This window comes from Rhodnius prolixus, unplaced genomic scaffold (genome assembly GCF_049639745.1).
Source record: "Rhodnius prolixus isolate KJV_2025 unplaced genomic scaffold, Rpr scaffold_4, whole genome shotgun sequence".
Taxonomy (NCBI): Eukaryota; Metazoa; Arthropoda; class Insecta; order Hemiptera; family Reduviidae; genus Rhodnius; species Rhodnius prolixus.
In genome coordinates this window covers 25285420-25305691 of record NW_027411614.1, presented here as the reverse complement: position 1 = coordinate 25305691, position 20272 = coordinate 25285420, and the positions used below count along the sequence as shown (strand labels likewise).

The 20272-nt window shown below is 30.5% G+C and overlaps 1 protein-coding gene across 15 annotated transcripts in view; it reads left to right on the top strand.

Moving 5' to 3' along the window:
• The first annotated feature begins 4176 nt into the window (after positions 1–4176).
• LOC141456280 (solute carrier family 66 member 2) overlaps positions 4177–20272 on the top strand; it is a 31728-nt gene continuing 15632 nt past the window's right edge. For 5 of the 15 annotated variants that reach the window (XR_012459688.1, XR_012459687.1, XM_074132129.1 and 2 more), the window contains exons 1-5: positions 4591–4737; positions 7456–7702; positions 7791–7927; positions 15278–15337; positions 18383–18599. Coding sequence is in view for 13 of the 15 variants with exons in the window: in XM_074132129.1 (XP_073988230.1) it covers positions 4719–4737; positions 7456–7702; positions 7791–7927; positions 15278–15337; positions 18383–18599 (680 nt within the window). In the remaining 2 variants the exon portion in view is untranslated. The other 10 variants (XM_074132132.1, XM_074132127.1, XM_074132133.1 and 7 more) reach the window with 10 other exon arrangements.

Here is a 20272-nt window from a genome sequence, read left to right as displayed (position 1 = left end):
ATAATTTTAGTAATTAAATAATTATTATTGTGGGTTTCCTTACTTGGTTTCAGAACTGAAATTTATATTTTTATATATCTTTTTACACATTTATTTATTTATTTATTTCTATGAAGGGTTGTTCTGTGTATCTCAATTTCGAATTATTTGGTCGTATAGCATGACTTTTTCAGAGCAGATATGTATGTACGAGGTGTGTTCAAAAAGTAACGGGAATTTTCGTTTTTTGAAAAAAATATTTATTTATTCATCTACATTAATATTGTCGCCTTCAAAGTAGTCCCCTTCGCATACAATACACTTGTGCCAGCGCTTTTTCCAATCCTCGAAACACTTCTGAAACTCGATCTTTGTGATAGCTTTCAGCTCTTTCAGCGATTCGCTTTTAATGTCATCTATGCTTGTAAAACGACGGCCTTTTAATGTTCTCTTTATGTTTGGAAATAGAAAAAAGTCACATGGAGCCATGTCTGGCGAATATGGAGGCTGGGGCATCGTTAAAGTTTTGTTTTTGGCCAAAAATTCACGAACAAGCAATGAAGTGTGAGCAGGTGCATTATCGTGGTGCAAAATCCATGAATTGTTTTGCCACAAATCCGGGCGTTTTTTTCGGATTGCTTCACGCAAACGGCGTTGAACTTGTAGGTAGTACTCCTTATTGATTGTTTGACCTTGTGGCAAGAATTCATGATGCACTATGCCATTAAAATCGAAGAACACAGTGAGCATAACCTTCACATTCGACCGCACTTGTCGAGCCTTTTTCGGCCTTGGCGATCCAGAATGCCTCCACTGGGACGATTGAGCCTTAGTTTCGACATCATATCCGTAAACCCATGTTTCGTCACCTGTTATAACACGTTTCAGTAGATCCGCATCGTTGTCGACTTCATTGAGTGACTCTTGAGCAACTTCCATTCTCCGCTGTTTTTGTTCGAAATTCAACAATTTTGGAACAAATTTTGCTGCCACACGTTTCATACCCAAAACAACCGAAAAAATTTCATGGCATGAGCCAATTGATATGGCAACATCATCAGCGACTTCTCTGATTGTGATTCGGCGATCGTTCATAACCATTTCTTTCACTTTTTTCACGTTTTCATCGGTTGTTGATGTGCTTGGACGTCCAGGTCGTTCGTCATCTTCAACGTTTTCGCGGCCATCTTGGAAACGCTTATACCACTCGTAAATCCTTGTTTTACTCATAGCAGACTCACCATATGCCTTTATTAACATTTCACACACTTTATTTCATTTTTTACGCAAAATTTAATACAAATTCTTTGATCCATTTTTTTTAACAAACAAAAATCGCCAAGCTCGAAAAACACGTCTAACCTTAACGGCTGCCACTTAAGAAGTAAACAATGAATATTACTGAAAATTTTATCGTACTTCAGGGGCATGTGTACCAACATAATAAAAAAAAAAATTTACAATCAGACTCTCCAAACCCGCGAAATTTAAAAATTCCCGTTACTTTTTGAACACACCTCGTATATGTTTACTTACATAGTATGTGTTAAAAGTAGTCACTGTTAATGATAATGAAGCATACACATGTTCTGCAGGCTAGCTAATTATTGTGAAAGCATTCACCTCCAAAACTGATCTGAAATCTTAAGTCAGAATTGGAGATATTGTACTTTTGCATGCTTATTAAAAAAAATAAAATAAGGAATAAAAATTCCAAATTTTATAAAATAAACATGATTAATGAACTAAGTATATTATTTCAATTAATTCAGTTGTATTTCTTGTCTTAAATTCTTTTGTGACTTCAAAGGAAGAGTGAATAAATTGCGGAACCCCGCTGGCACCTTTGGTAATTTTTATTGTATCTATAGTAACCAAATAAAGCAACGTTCTCTGTAATTCTTAAAGAATATTTAACAATTCGTATCATTTGTTTCGAAAATGTCTGTTCTATTTTAATTTTCTCTCTTATGTTAAGCAAACAAGTTTTCTTCTCTACACCACACTTTTTAGTACACCGCTGCATTTTTGAGGCAACTTGTTTTCCATCCCTCTGGAAGCGAGGTCATCTGATTTTAAATATGATAATAAAGTTGCCTTGTTTAGTAATAGATTTTCTCGTGTGTTTTTCATAAATTTTGAGATAGTAGTAAATGCATCATGTTGATGCTGCTTGGATGACGAAATTTAAACACATTCAGATAGATAAATTATGCTTTGAAACGTACTCTAAGATTCTATCGTAAATTTATTTTATTTAACATATGAAGTACTTTGCGATGGATTTTTTAAGTTTAATGAATTAGACATAATTTTTCATAGTTTAACATTACAGGGTATACATAAGTACAAATTAAAACTATAGTCTCACTGAATATAGGATTTGTTTTTTTCTGGACTCAGTCTCTGGAACAGAAATCTTTTTTTAATCGAGGATGTTCTGTACTTCTGAAGTCAACAATATAAAATATAATCAATGCTGTGGCTGACAGTAATTAGATTTGAAAAGTATTTTTAATCCATAAAAGTAGATGTTATAAACATTTTATCATTAAGATTACATTAATACATCAAGGTTTCCAAGTTACACTTTTATTAGAATCTTTTGTTCAATTTGAATCATAATAATGAAATTTAGAGGCCAATGACCAATCGTAAAATGAAATTCTTATGAGTAGGGAACGGATTCGTATGTATTTACATATTTTTTTCTAGGCAATTTACAGACGTTTTTCAACTAGAAGTATTCATACTGCTTCACTTTTTAAGCCGTTTGAGTCTACTTTTATTTCACATATTTCCACATATTTGGATGTTATCGCATATTTATAAATATTTGATTAAAATAAATAAATATTTCTACATATTTAATCAAAATATGCACATATTTTTCATTTTGGGCATATTTTCATAATTGGGAGGTGGTTGACAGGAACTGTGAACCACAGACTGTAGGGCTGTGAATCACAGTGGGTACAATGGTTATTGTAATTTACACAGAACGCTGCTAAACAGTGACGGGCACTTGTTATTTCTTTGACATTGTCTGTTCTTTCAGCTCGTTCGTTGAAGTGTCCAATTCATTTCGTTCGGTCACTTAGTGTATTCTTTTTTGGGTGAAATGCCACGAACATCGGCCTCAAACAAACAACTGGTTGCTCAGCATTACAGTATTAACAGTAAACAGCTCAGTATTACTATGAAAACTACAATAAAATCAAGAATGTCCTTACACATCTCGAAGACGAAGCAGTAGCGATAAATACAGCCAAGTCTTTATTCGAGAAACCTAATTTAAGGAACGACCTTGCATTCATTTCTGACAATTGCGTATTTCTTGCACAAGCCATTACCCAACTTGAGTCCCAAAATGTTCGACTGACAGAAAACGTGTCCAACGTTAAAAAAGTCATCGAAAAAGTGGAAGGAATACCTGGGAGTAAGGGAGATCTGATCAGATCAAAACTGGTAGAAGTACTGAGCAAGAACAAAGGGTGGGAGACCATCTGCCAGATTTCTGATATTATCAGTGGATCAGAAGTCACCTCAGAACATCGTGTACCCTTTACAACCAACGAGATAACTTCTTTCAGCAAGGCACCTATAACATCTGTAGATGTTGAACGATCTTTTAGTCGTTACAAGTCCAGATCGTCGTCACTTTACGTTCCAACATTTGAAATTTCATGTGGTTGCAAACAATTTCGAAGAGTGAAGTTTTCAAAATTGAAAATTTAACACATCTTTTTATAAATAGTAAAAATGTTCTTTGTTGTATAAATCATTATAACTTGTAAAAACAAATTATTTTGTTCCTAATAAATTATTATAAATTGTAAAAATGTTCTTTTCTTGTATAAATAATTATAACTTGCCCCCCAAAAAAAAAATTCCATTTTCATAAAAAAAAATGTCCATTTTACTTAAATATTCCAGAAAATATTTTAAGAAAATTACATATTTTCCACATACTTGACGAAAATAAATGCATATTTTAATTAAATATTTGGCATTTTTAAATACATAAAAATCCGTTCCTTACTTATGAGTCTAGTTTTCTCTAGCCACATAGTAAAATAATCTCAAGAAGATTAAATATTCCAAATTAAGGGGAAAAAAAGTAAAAAAAAAGGATTATTTTGCATCTATTTCTGTATGAAATTGGTGTAAACTCTCTCAATAGTTCAGAGGCAAATTTGCAACGTTCGGATTGACAAGGCAGTGGTGGGATTCATAAATGTAGAGTTGGAGGTTGCATTTAGGGTTTTCATCTGTAGAGTCGTGATTGTTAATAAGAACTCGTCTTAGAATAGATAATGAAAGTCAGTTTTCTGGAATAAACATCGTTGTGGTGAAAAAATAGGGGTATGTTAAACATGCATTTTCAACTATCAGATTTTTATGTTCTATTTTTCCCTTCATCTTTAGAAGTACTATAAATCTTTCAATAAGTTGAAAGTTATAATTTTGAAAACATATTGGAAAACTTTTAAATGTGAGGACAAATAGTTTCGGTTTGATAATATTTGTATTGCATCAAGAATCTAATGTTTTCTTAGTGACCTTTAAAACTATGTAAAGGTCATGTTGAACTTAAGTTAGTCAAAACTTGTACTTCACCTAAACGTCTACCAGTTTATTACATAATTTCAGTTCACTTCTGTTATAGTTAATCTTTGTTTTAGAAATTTGAACGGTCAATTGTTTTTACACAGCTAATGACCAGTGAGTGACTCAATATGTTAATCAATGTTCTTAGTAAGTAAAAATAAATATCCATTTGAAAAGGTTTTCTTCCAATATGTTATAAATTATTAGCAGACATTGCTTTCATATCAAAATAAGTTCAAGATATAACTGGTCACATTTTCTTCCTCATGTATGTTGCAATCCAATAGAAAAAAGTAAGGCTAAAGAACGGTAGGAAACAGCTAGGAAATGTGGAATAGATTTCCTATTAAAAAGGTTTCAGCTACTACTGCCGCGATTTTAGGAAAAACATTAATAGTTTATTTTAATAAGGTTTCTCTTTGGTAGAGAAATCTGTATTGTGAAATATAAGGTATAGTTGGAACCATTTTAGGATAAATAGGTTTTGATGTCATTGAATATAACGTAATCGGATCTAAAACAATTATATTGAATTTTAACAGGGACAGTTAGTAAATATTTTCTTTCGGTCACTAAAAAATTCAAATAAAATTTTCTAATATTTTAATAATTTTTATTTGTGTAAATTGTATATTAATTGCTAATAATTATACTTGTTCAGTATATATACTTGTTTTGAACTAATAATGAAGACTTAACAGAGGGTATTCGCTATTTTGAAATTAGATTACTTGACAATGGGCTCTCGCCTCTAATAAAAGAACATTATCACAACATTGTCCCTGATTCAGTGTTAAATTATGGGCGAGGCATTTCAAATACTAGAAACTAAATTATGAGTTACGTTTCCAAGATGTTTATATTTGATGGATCTTCTCTTTTTCCTTTTTCTTATTTATTTGTCCTAGTAAAGGGAAGTATTGCTTTCGTGACAAATTTTGTTTTCATCGAAAGATCACTCAATTTGAACACTCAGAACAAAACAGAAACAAAAATTTTGGGAAAATCACACTCCATATTTCGTTCGGTATAACTAGCGATGAAAATCCCTCCTCGAATACTGGTAGAAATACTTTACTGATAAATATTTAGTTTTTGAGATTTACTCAAAAATGGCCCTAAGAACTTCTTTAAACTCTCATTACACGCAAAAGATCTACTACTTTTTTTTGAGAATTTCGAGTTGGAAGAATTTGTCGATACGTTTACTAATTTTTGTGATTTCCTCGAATACCTACCGATCTGAACTCTTCATAAAGTTTTACTACATTCTAAGGACTTAGGTAATCGTTTTGACTGAATGTTTTTCGAGATATTAATTTTGCGAGGCTCAGGAGGGGGGTATTGGATCTTCTCAGCCATTCATTTGTAAAATATACGGTTTTAGTACTTGTGATACCATAATGTAAATAAATGGTGTTACGGATAATCATAAGAATATTGCTCTCTTACTACTATGAGAGTTGAATTAAAGCAAAATCTTGTGAATGTTTAGCACCAAATTTCCTATGTTTACCGCTCTAACTTAGATTAGATTAGACTAGGACGGCCTCAAGGCCTACGCCACTGCGACCCCTTTGAATCTATTGTGGCTCCCCTCACTCTAAAATTCACCCTCCAGACCTGTCCTTTTAATCAGACTCTTAATACAGGAGAGCGACTCTTGGGTAAAGCTCGCAGGCCTTGGTTTTTCCTCCCCGAGAAGTAACATCCTTAGCCACACGAGCCCCTCACACTGACACAATACGTGCAGTGCCGTTTCCTCCTCTTCCTGACAGAACCTACAGAGGCTATCATCTGCCAGGCCTAGGCGATGCATGTGTTTTCTAAATTTAAAATTTTGAATTACGCTTACCTAATTTACGGAAATATAGTTGTTAACTAATCAGTATCTTTTCAAGCTTTTTTTTTTTTTTTTCGCAATCGTAAAGTTACTAGCGCAATTTTAAGTTAAATGCATTATTATTTTCCTCATTTATGTTTCATCAAGAAAAATGTAACACATTGATATTAGATATAATTAGGAAAATTTAAAATGATTATTTTAATGAAATACAATTTCAGTTCAGATACAAATTCAGAACTAGCCGCAAATTAATCTAGAATCGCGCTTCATTCGAAAAATATTTAAGTAAAACTCAAAAACATGTAACGAATAGCCTCTAATGGCCGTAGAAGTTGAAGAAGTTGACCGTAAAAGTGCCCAGGAAAAATAAATTGCCCCCGTTAAAAACCAGAAAATAAATACAGAGATCAATAATCAGGACCTTGCCTATCTTTTTGTCCGCATAGATGTATCCTTAGATTTGTAGAATTGCATTGCTTCAACTATTTTAAGATCTGCACAGAGTTTAAATTTTATAAATGACGCTTTTTAGGAGGAAGTCACTTCTGCAGGAAGAATGGTGATTATCCTAGTCTACCTAAGCGAATAACATTCAAATTGACATCGTTATCTCTCACCGTACACGTAGGACCTGCATTTGAATTGTGTAATTACTTTGGTTGAGCGCACCCGTAGGCTTTTCTCTAGCTGATAATTAATGAACTTACATAACATTTACTCTTAGTACTCGTTACAGACGCCGACATTCTGAAACACTGACACTTCAGAGAGTCACTACATATCTTTTATTAAACCACTCGCTCTTCACTTTGCAACTATAGAAAATACAGTATTTGTTTGTCAAACCAACCTTTGAGGCTGGAGCCTGGAGACCCACAAATATGTGAACGAATTTAAAGATAATTTGAAACAAATGTTAAAAGTGAAGCAATCTTGTGACCTTTTTTTTTTTTGCTGTTTCAAGCATCAATTTGTATGAAACCTAAAATTTGATATATTTTTTTTATCTTAATTTTTAGTATGGAATGGTACTTTTCACTTGAAGAAGGCAGGCACGACTACGATGGATTATATATTGGAGGAGGTCCAAGAGATCACCATTTCAAAGGTGATCAAGTGGGTATCGTCGACGGTGATGATATTCGGTGGTGTAGCTCCTTTTATTCCACAATATCGAGAGATAAAAAAAAAGAATGATGCTGAAGGATTCTCCCTCTACGTCTGCCTAGTACTTCTCATCGCTAACACCCTCAGGATATTATTTTGGTCAGCTAAATCTTATATATATTTTTTTAAAAAAATTGTTTTATTTCGTTTCACTTATTTTTCCAAAACACAATATTTATGTCGACAGGTTTGGAAAAAGATATGAATTGCCATTGTTGGCTCAGAGTATGATAATGAATGTAATGATGTTGCTTATGATACATTTATGTGTTCGGGTTAAAAATAGAGGGCAGATAATCAGAGGTCCAGATCGTGTCTTCACTGGTAAGTAAAAAAACAAAAAAATAACCTAATTAATTTTAATCGACAGCGTATATTCTCTTGTTTGGTGGGTGTTGATTGTTATTTTTATTTTGAATTACTGCAGAAAACAGTCTCGCTTATTCTATGTTTCCAAAAATATATTAAATGATTTTCATTGTGTACATTAATTTTTAATTATTTATCGTCTGGTTAGGTATAACTATTTTTTAACTGTTTCTTTCTTTTATAAATCTCTTACTGGTTTTTTTAGATAATTGCATGCAAATTTTGGTAAATATTTTTGGAATGTTTGTTAGTTTACCTAAACTAAGAATTAGCACTGTTTTTTCAATTACACATTCTATTAATCTTCTAGTATAAACTTGTTTGCATTATTTTTATTAAAGTAAAGAGGTGTAAACATTTGTAACTGGCGTCTACTGTAGTAAATTTATATTATCTCTATGGAGATTTTGCTGTGAGATGTTATAATTTATAGAATTTTATTTTATTGAAATTGTATATTACTTATTTTAATAATAACTTACGACAAATTCTTTTGGTAAATTTGAAAACCAGAATGTCCAATAGAAGTTAAGCTTACAAACTGAAGTTTTAATTCTCGTACAAGTATTTACTTTACTAGCGAAAAAATACTATACTAATTTATTAATTACATTTTTCAGCATTTCTATTATTTCATTTATTCTTAATAGGATAATTTTAAATCAGAATGACTATTTATAATAAAATTTTGTTTTTAATTAACGCACATCTCTTTGTCAAATAGAAAATGCAGCCTATACTTTCTGTCCTTCACAATTTAAAATTTATCTTAAACAACTACTTAATAATATTTCAAGTGTTAATTGACTCATTACTCCGGTTACGAAAAAAAATAATAATGTAGTTCTTCAAAGAAGGGATATCTCTTGGTAGTAGTGGAATGGAGAGGTGACTTTTTCTCAAGCAAAAACTGGAACACTACATCCAAAAAGTGGTGTTTTCTATTCTGTAATTTCTCTGTCTACACATCTTTCATCAAATACCTTGATGAGCAGGTCTTTCGTGAGCTTTCAAAAGTCCTTTACTAAATTTCTTTGCCTAGTACCGACTTGTTGCGAATCCAAATTGTAAAAATAGATCTCATTAATATCCCAAGTTACGCTCCAGAAAATATTTTAATTGAATTTTATTAGATCGCATTGACTCTTTCGTCATTGACCTGATTGCAAGAACGACACACAGAATAAAGAGGGTTTGATTTGTGTTGTCCATTAAAGGTGGAAAATTGCTTGCAAGTTTCTTTTCAAAGTTTCTGCAAAGATTCAAAAATAATTTGTGTTTAACCAGTTAAGCGTGGAATTTAGTTTTAAAAAACCCCTCACAGTGTGCGGAATTAAAATCAGACAATGACGTGGTATACACGTCGAACGCAGGACGCAACAACCGAACATTTACAACGTCATAATAGTCACTGCAAGAGACTTTTTCTGCAATCTCTGGGGCTTGAGATTACAGAGCATTCTGTGCTCATTCAAAATCTTGCACCGCTTCACGTATGCATTGCCGCCTAGTTAACTAGGGACGCAAGAGCCTTTTTTTCAAGGAAGGAAAGAGCTTTGAATTCTGTGCAAAATGAAATCATGCTCGTACTGAGGTCTGAATCTCTATCTAAGGTGAAAACGGCATTGCACAAGGGTTGAGAGCTTCTATTTGTGTGCGTAATTCCCAATCTCTAATGTGGAGACCAAACATGTACCAACCACTTATCATTTGGCTGACTCCCTCCACTCTCTCCGTATAAAATACTTGGCAGTTCTATTGGTAAGCTAAAGGAAACATCCCACCAAATAATATTCTTATTGTATTTTATTAAAATTCGAGTTTTTATAGTTACTGGCAATTTAGTATTTTTCCCGAGTATACACGTAAAACTATCTGGTTAAAAATGAAAATTCCAAAACCATTTTCGAAAATACAAAACATGAATTTCACTCAGGTTGCTGGGTGGTTTCCTTATTTCCTTATTAAACTTTCCTTAATTATTAGATAACTCAAATACCCGTAGAGAAAATCAAGTAATGTTACTTTCTAGTTATTTGCACATACTATGTGCACTAGTGTGTGTTATAGACTGTGAAAACTATTTTATACTTAAATAGATAAACTCAAGACTTAAAATAACTTTGAAAATTTAATCTCAATTATTTTCAAGAGATAATACAAATTGCATTAAAAAGTCAAGAAAACAAAACAAGACAAATTTCAGTAGTAATTTCATTGGTCGTTTTCAAAAATTATTTGTGTGGAATCTCCATATCTTTCATTTTATTTGATTATTTAAACCGTGAGAAATTCACTTAGCGTGATGAAAGAAAATTGATTTGCAGTTTCCTTGTGATAACTGATTAGGACAGCTCTTAACATATTTTATTATTGTTTGTATAACATTTTATTTAAGGTTTCATTTACTAATGAACCTTATCTAATTATTGCTCTTTCCTTAACTGTTCATCATTAATTTTATATCCAATTAGTTTTCCTAATCAAAATACATTATAATTTCATTGTAGAACATTTTATACGTGCATTTCAAAATAAAAGTTTTAAAAGCAAAAATTTATTGAGAGAGGACTTTAAAATACGAATGTTAGGTTCACTAATTGGTTTCGTATATGTCTTGCTGATATGATTGTCTAATTTTGTTATTTTTGAAGGTCCCAAATAGACGAGGGTAGTTCATATAGTGATGTAGTTCTATAGGACAATAAACCCTCGATACTCTGTAGAGGAGCTATACTTAGTACCTTTTTCAAGGGTTCCAGCTACCTTGTAGGTTTATCCTGGTTAAATCATATTTCTTTTACCAAAAAGATCTTTGATGAGGGTAAATATGTGTTATTACTACTTAGATTTATATATTTCAAACAGCTTTAGCTACTAACCTTTTCAAACTTCTTTTCATTTATTTTCCTAGCTTCAATAAAGCTGCAAAGATGTTTTAGTGGTAGTTGTAATTTTTTTTTGTTTTTTAATTTATGACGCGTCAAAATCTGAGGCGCCTGGAGCTATTTTTCAGAGTACAACTGGCCTCCGGACAGTATTCTCTCGTTACAGACAACACTTTCGATTAACGGATGGTGTGCTGTAAAAAGCACATAGAAATAGAAAATCTAAGGGCCAGCAGCTATTTCGAACCCGGCATCTCCGCGTTGGTTTTGAGTATACGCTAATAACAGAACTAATCCCTTCCCCTTATATTTAACTTAAAGTAAACTTAACTTCAGCTCCTTTAACCGTTGAACGTCTATCAGCCAACAATGTTTCCTTAGGTAGTTATCGAACAAATGTTTTGTTTAAAAATAGCAATCACTATGATGAGTAATATATCCTTTCTGTTGCTATTATTTTTTATTTCTCTTTTCATTATCAAATAAAAATATTTATCTAAATTATTAAAATAATAAATACAATAATAGTTGTCCAACTTTACAGATACTGAATATGAAAACTCTTTTGCCATTTTTATTAGGCCGAGGAAAGCAGCATTTTCGAGTAACGCATTATTAAAAATCTGCGTAGTTTGCAGCCGAGGGCAGATTTGAACACAAAGCCCTCAATGTTTTTTAGAGAATTTCTGGGCACTGTAGAGAGGCTGATCGGCTAATCATGAAAGAATCCATGATGCTGAAGACCACCCATTGCCCATGTATTGCGCTGAAAGAGTAATAAAGTCAGCGCTACATCTGATATTAATTAGAACAGAATAGAGGAATATAAGCTATGGAAAGATCTGTAAAAAGCTACAGAAAAGATTCCTTCAACTTTATTTAGAGAACTTTATGATAGACTGGGGCTATCATGGCCATTACACATCTTAAAAGCTGATCTGATGTTTTTGATTCTAACGACTATAGATTTGGCCAGAAATTCGAAGTTATATTGGGTTGACAGAAAGCACATGGCTGAAGTGGCCAAAATTAACTGTAATATGGCTTGCTATAATGTCTAGATTGTGCGTACTATTAACGGATTGCATGTACTGGTCAGATTAAACGTATCTACGAAGCGATAGCAAAAGATGAACTAGCATATTTTCGATTCTAATTATGTATATTGTTATGTAATTTATTCAGAAATAATAAAATTATTTTTCTTACTGATAATGAGGTACTCATTTATAGCAAATAATTTCTTGAGGTTATTTATTACATTTATCTACGATAGAAATTGTCAATTTAGGTCCTTATCATTTAATTGTTTAAAAAAAATATTTATATCACTATTATTAATTTAATTAATTTAAATTAATTAATCCATTTTTACTTTAAACAAAAATATGGCGAGAAGTAAAAAAAGAAAAAGAAATCTGACTGAGTCAGGGTTGATCAATAGATAGTATCGGGACACCCTTTCCCATTCTACCCTTAATTACTTTAAGGGCGGTCATCATAATAGTCAGGTGACCTACTATCTTATCATCATAAATAAAGCCCTTTGCAATATTTCAAAAGCTCTATTCATTAGTTGGCGGAAGCTTAGTAATGTGCTAATAAATATGCTCTTGAAGTTTGGGGCAACATTTTCTCATAATATTGTTACAAATTTTTAAAATTCAGACGCATACAAACTAATTTCTCTTTAAACATTTCGTAAAAAATTACAATTAAAGTTTCTTAAATAAAGTACTAATTTTCTATCAGCATAAAATTTTTACTAATTTTAATTGACTGAAATGTATTTTAAGATTCCATAAAATAAAATAAGCCACAATAAAATTTAGGTTGTAGTAATAGTGGCCTGTAGCTCCTCTCTAAAATAATACCTAATCCATAATACATGAGGTCAAATATTTTGAGAAGGATGTTCGGAAATTAACCAGAGAAATTCATTTTACAAAACATTTTGTTTGTTGCTTTAGGTTATGGATATCAATGATAGACAATATGGTGGATATAAAACTTCATAAAAGTTTTTGAATAAAAAGACTCTTAGAGTATGGCCGAAGATCTTTTTATTAATAACAAGACTTTTGAGAGAAACATGTCGTCCCACATCCCTCTGAAATCAGTGCACTCTTGGAAATGTTCCAAACAAAGAGATGGAAACAAAGTTTCCAATAATCACATTTCGGATCATCCAATATTTTTTACATTCAGAATTTAGACACCTCATTTTATTCTTTATTAATTTAAAACCGTGTAATTTATTGAAAAAGCACATGTGAAGTGCTCCTCTACACCCTCTAAAGTAAATTCTCTTGAAAATCTCTTTAAAAAACATTTGTTTGTGTTAAACACGTATGAGCTGTTACTGTTTTGAACTAAGAATTAATTTACTTTAATTTTAATTCATAGTTACTGAAAAACGATTACTGGCTAGTTTATTTCATGGAATGTCCAGTGAACTAAAACATCGATTGGTTCCATCAAATAAGCTGGCTGACTAGTGTTACCATAAACATACTACTTTTTCAGTTAGTATGGATTACAATTAAATTTAGATGAATTTCAACTTTATATATACTGATATTTATCAATTTTTAATTATCATTTATAATTACATTTATATTTATTTCAGCAAAATAAAAAATCTTATTTTAATTAAATAATCGACTTTAAATTGTCGACTTGCAAGTCTATAAAACATTTCTTCAAACTTTTTTCTATCAGGGTATAACAAAGATTTTTGTTTTTTGTAAACGTACTTTTTACTATTTACAACTTTTTTCCGAACCCTTTTACTTCCAGTTATGCTTGTATTAGTTTATGAAAAGATCTCTGCAATTTAAAAAATGATTGAGTTAACTGTGTGACTACGAGGGCTGCTCATTTCTGGTCGAAAAATATACGAGCAAGAGCCTAGAAAGTAATATGTTCAGACCATCTTTGGGCCTTTGAGACCACGATTCTGATTACAACTGTTAAAGCGAATTGCTGTCCCAGCCCTAGTAAACGTTGAGAAGAATTAGTCATGTTCCACTCAACCGTGAACCTGAGCTGCTGCTGGCACATATATTAAGCCAACACAAGCTGCATGTCGACTTGCAAGTCTATAAAATATTTCTTCAAACGGAATTTAAGCAAGCAAATTATCACTGGCTATGAAAAGTGCATTTATCTTGACAATCCAACAAAAATAATGAAATAGATTAGGTCTCAAATAGACAGTGTTGAAAAAAAAATTATATTGTTGTAAGACAGGCGCACAATAATGATTGGGTTCTAACATTGTCCTTGGATTTATTTTAAATAAATAAGAGTTAGTATGAATAATTTATAATAAAGTATATTAGTTAGTTACCCATCTCAAAACAAAACACCTGATTTGGTATTGGGATGTAAATTCCGCTAACAAAAATGGTTATATATTTGTACATATATATATATATTAATTTTCTTTTGTAGACTAATCATTCATATTCTTTTTCAAAGTTGTAAATCTCCCTTTATTATATTTAATAAGTATCATTCAGTTACTATATTATTTTCTTTAATTTTATTTTTTCGGCATTTTCTACAACATTCTAAAAATGAATTAAAAAAACAGATTTTTTTTTTACATGTAATAAAAGTATTTAAATTAATTATTATTTGAAATAATAATTACATAGATTGCTTTTATAGACTGAAGATGAAGAAACGAATCTAAAAGAAGAAGAAAACAAAAAATTGTATGAGACTAAATTAAAAAATAAATGGATATTATCAATTGTAACTTCTTCTTTTTTCAATGCGTTGCGCTGCAACTGACAGTCGTGCAATTATATCCGATTTCAACTCTATTCGGATAGAACGCGTACACTCAGTTTTGGATGAAAGAGCATTGCTGATAGGTGAATAGAAAAAAAAAAAAAGTTCGGATTTAAGATATCGTCCAAAGTCATCGGTAATTAATAATTTGAATAATTTACATTACCCACCTGGTTTCAAATCCTATCGATTAACACCTCTTCCTCACCAAAAGCCACTTTTAACATGCTAATAATGTTTTTTTAAACTCGGAAGTTTATGAGAATTGGCCTTCAAAGATAGTTGCTGTTCGTAAAGGCTTGGCATCGTTAGTTCACAGTTGGTGGGTACTATTTAGATGGCCTATATTTAGAGTATTAAGTTTACATAAGAATAAAGAAATCATGTTTTATGATGATAGAGAAATAAGCGCAAATACACGTTTATTTTAATTATAATGAAATACATACAGTACACCTCTATAGATAGATATTTTTGTTGCATAATTTAAGTTAGATTCTTTTACCTTTTTAATGTTTTCACTATTTTGCTTTCGTCCTTATTGCATTGTTACATTATTATTATATTGCCTTGGTTTATTTCTATTATTATTATTATTTTTTTCTTCACCCTACAGGTGTTGGTCGTCATACAGGGGGATCCTTTGTAAAGACTAAAAAAAGACGATATATTATTGGTACGTTAAATACCAGATATAAACATTATATTATACGTTATTTTTTAGTTTAATCATATTTATTTAATTAATTTACTTAATTCTTTATTTTAGTTTATTGATTATCAATTTTCAATAAAATTTAGTAATGTTTAGTTAATAAATAAAATTGCTTCTTTCATTTTTTACTAAAACACTTTTTGAATAATGTACATAATTTATTGGTCTCATTAACCGACAGTGAATTTACACTTTCCCGTAATTATCCTTTTCTAATCATTAAATTTTTAAAAATATGCTTGGGAAATTTTTACATAATCTAGATTCATATATAAAATTTATTATTATATGTTTTGCATTTGTTACTATTTCTTCAGTTTTTGGATAATATCTTTCTGAAATTGTTTTGAAAAAAAGATTATTTATTGATGTGGTATTCACGGATGTTGCAGCTCTAAGGTAGGTGAGCATGTTTTAATATGATTTTTTAAAATGTATAATATTCAACGTCTTGAGTTTCAAATGACTTACTAACCTTTCTCTAGCTTGGCAGAATTAGAATCACCCTGTAGGGTGATTTAGAATTATATTTTTATTTATAAAATTATTTAAATGCTAAGTTCTATGTAATTATTTTTGTACCGAAATGTATACATGTTACTACCTATTTTCAATTCTTTATGTGTACTTTCTAATTTCCTTAAAAGAATTCTTATTTTTCTTTTACTCAAGTGATTAAAATTATTTTAAAAATATACTCAATTAAAATTAAATTCAATATAAATATCTGGGAGTTATCATCCGTGTTATCTGTTATTTTATAAGACATACACTAATTTCGTTTAGCTTCAATATTTCTTTTTTATCTCAAAATGAGAAACCTTATTGGGAGCAAAGGAAAAAATGGAACGGCAGTTTCTTTAATTGGTCATTCTATCTGTTCCTTAATTACAGCAGTTTTCGTCAAATTAGGCCATTCATACACTCAGTCACATTAGGACCAGAAACAGTTTGCACGAATTTTGTAGTTATAACCTGGCATTGTATCGGGAATACTTATTTCCTCAGCATTGCTAGCAGAAAATTGAATCAGTTGATACTTACCAGGAATTGAAGATCTTGAAGATTGTTATTTTTATTTGTCTACTATTGTGAGTAGCGTCGCAGTATAGTACATCTCCTAGAGGAGCATTTGTCCAAAAGTTTCTTTTATCTGCAGTTCGTCATCATGCCTATTTCGGAGATACGAAGCCATGTTATAGGATGGCGCCACATTTGGATAAAACTTTCCGTAATTATGTTAATATTTAATAGGGATTCAGTCGAGATGCTGTCATTGCTAAAAATTGATTTGCATGTTGCATGTATCTTTTGCGATTTTTAACGTCCTTCTAGCACAGTGCACTTGGTACGATTTTTTTTTTTTTTTTAGTAAAATATTGTTAAAGTTAGTTTAAATTTTTTAGTTTAAATATTGTTAATTCAATATATAAATTGAAAGTATCAGTTATAATGTTAATGGAATTATTAAACATTGTTTCCATTTGTTTATTTCATTCCCTAACTTGATAATTTTTTTCAAGTTTTCCCTAATATAGTAATATGAGCTGTTATTTTTGAAAGTGGTATAAGTCCAATTTTTAAAAAAATGAGTTAATGGTAATTTCAGTAAGATATAGACACATTCTTTTCATATTTATAATCATACATTCAATGGAGTTCAATTTTTTTTATAAAGTCAACAAAAGAATTTTGACTATAAAATGTTATCACGGAAATATTTTTTTTGAAAGTGGAATAAGTCCATTTCTAATAATTGTAATTAAAACAACTTTCTTATTGCTATTATTTTTGATTAGTGCTACTTCAGTGTACGCTGCTCGTTATCAGATATTATGCTAACTGTAAAAGAAAAATAAGTTTAAAATATCTTTTTTTGCTTTAAAGATCCTAACGAAGTAATTTTCATTTTTATATTTTTAATATAACTGAAATTTAAAAAAAATAAACTTGGTTATTCGTATATTTAAATGTCTTCATTTTAATTATTACTTTTTACATAAAAACCCATTTCAGTAAAGCTAATGTCTATAAAAATATGGACTTATATTTACTCCTGTTTTTATTTTTTGTAACAAGTTATTTTTAAAAGTGGTATATAAGTCCAGTTGGAGCTAAAAAAAAAATAGTTTATTTTGTTAAGAATTGTAATAATTATTATTACATATTTAATATAATGTAATAATTATAATAGGTGTATAGTGTTAATAACATCACTTGAATAGATTAGGGTTTAGGAATATTTTTAAATTAATTCAAATGCAAAACCTTAAATATCTCCTCGATACATGGAAAAATGGACTTATATCACTTTCAAAAATAACAGCTCATATATAAAATCTAAGTTGTTTGTTGATTTTTGTATGTATAATATGAGTTTGGAAGATATTTGTAAATTACTCTTTTCTCAAAATGAACATTTGCTTCCACTAATTAGTATCTCACTTCCAGTACAACTCTATGCACAGAGATGTCTGTATGGCATACCCATTTTGATTTCTATGTTTTTGCGTAGAATTTAGAGGGTATTGTTGGATTTCTTTGTTAGTGTTAACCAGAAATATATTTCGGATTCCCTTTATCACATAAAAATGGTTTTTAGATAATAGTCTTTAAAGGCGTTTGTTCGGGGTAGTTGATATGTTTGTAAGAGAGGGGTGTGGGAATTCATAGTAATAGTTGGCGATGTGGATGTTTGCTAAATATGTCTAAAACATGGCACACACTTCAAAGTCGATGATCTCTTTATGTTTCAAAGTAAGATCCAAATTTGTTTCAACCTAAGTACATTAATATTACCGAAACGGCTCTTATTTCTTAAACATTATTTAGGTAAGAGGTGCCCCTACTGTGTACATGACAAAGTTATTTAAAAATAAATAACTACACAAAACACAACCAGTATTTATTTAATGATTTACAAGGCTTCCTCACTTATCACCTCACTTAATATTGTTTATGTTATTGTTTTTCTTTTTCTCCTTGTTGTTGTGTCTTTCATTACAGACTTTGACTGGAAATACTTCTGGGCGTGGACAGACTTCCAGTCATATGTAGATTTCCTGCTAATCGTAAGCCTAGTAATGTCACTACTCACATTTCTCTTACTCGATTCTGTCATATACATTGAGATACTTGGTTTTCTGGCATTATTCATCGAAGCAATGCTCGCAGTACCACAACTTATCAGAAATTTTAAACAAAAATCAACTGAAGGAATGAGGTGAGTTGTATGTTGTATTTTTTTTTTCAAACCCTTCTGATACAGCATAAATTTTTGTAACGTACAATTCGCATATATTTTTGTAAACGTTGTATACACTCAGCGTTAGCTTGTAAGAAAAATACAATTAACCATATTTCTCCAATTAATTAAATGCTTTACACTTAAATATGTGTTGTCATTCATGTATATCTGTAATTTATTTGAAATTTTCTATTTTTTTAAAAAAAAATATATATTTCAAGTAGTTATTTCCTCAAGATTACAGTTTGTTTTGATTTTGTGTTTAGTTGTGTGAATTTACAATTAGTTGATATTAAAGGATTCAAACAGTCCTTTTTAGTTGTTATCTGTGATTTCTCACCTCTCCGTCGTTGTATCCATTTCAAAATGATTGTAATAATATAGTAATATAATATTAATATCAAAATGAGAAACGTTATCGAGTATTTGAAAGCATTAAGATTTATAAGATTTTATTTATTGTATATATATTTGATGCTGGTACTAAAGTAAAGCGCTAATAGCCTTAGCAGCTGGTGCACCATAGAAAAATAAATAAAAGTTAATTAATAAGTGTTTAAGGAAGGAATTAGCTCAGTGTTTAGCGTATACTGGAATCTAGGCCCTTAGATTTTCTCTTCCTATGAGCTTCTTACTGCACACTGACCGGTGATGGGTATTGTTATTTGTAACGAGAGAACACTGCCAGGAGGCTGGTAGTGCACTGAAAAAAAAAGCTCCGGTGATGAGCTGATGTTACGTCTTCAAAAAAAAAAAATAATAATAAAATAACAAATAATCAGTGCTATAAAGAGTTGTACCTATGTTAGAAAGTTAACATGCAGCGTTACTTCTAGTCAAGCAGAAGAAGCATACCTAGCGTTAATGAAAGGATGGTTGTAGGTAGCGCTAAATCCCCGAAGCGAAGATCCTGTGGTATTTGGAAGTAATGCTTTATGAATTTTTTTATTTTTTGCCTAAAATTTAGTTTGTGTAATACCTTTTAACCTTTCATGTGTTCAATTAGGGACGTTAAACTTAATATGCCCATTTCTAGTATGAAATTTACATCTTTCTTAAAACAAAATACTTTTTTCACTTATTTTCTTGGCTAATATTGGAGCATAGTGAGGAGGTGCTAGAATTAATTAATCTATTGCATAAAAACCCCTCTGACCTTGTTCCAGTTCCTAGAACAACATTCGCAAAGTTCCATTTTCTTTTAATTTAAATAATTTAAAGAAAAAAAAATACCTGATATCTTTCAAAATGCTCAATGGCTCTTATACTGTTTCTTAAGATTAAAAACTTTAAAAAGTAATAAAAATATTTACGTTATGATCTAAACTCCATATCAAAGTTCTAAAAAAGAGAGAAGTTATTGAAAAATAGTAATAAATTATAACGTCGATGTTTTTTATAACTTTCAATAAGGTCGTTCTAAATTAAGGAAGTTCAAAAAATATATATTTCATTCACTAATGGTTTGCTACAGAAAATTAGCAACATTAAGAACCATAACCTTAGCCATTGCAATGTTTGCAATTAAGAGAGGTTAACATTTAAAGAAACAATGTAAATGGCATTAAGAATTATGTAAGAAATAGGCTTTCATATATGGATCAGTCATAGAAAAGTTTATTGTCTATATAAAATTAATTTTACTTTTA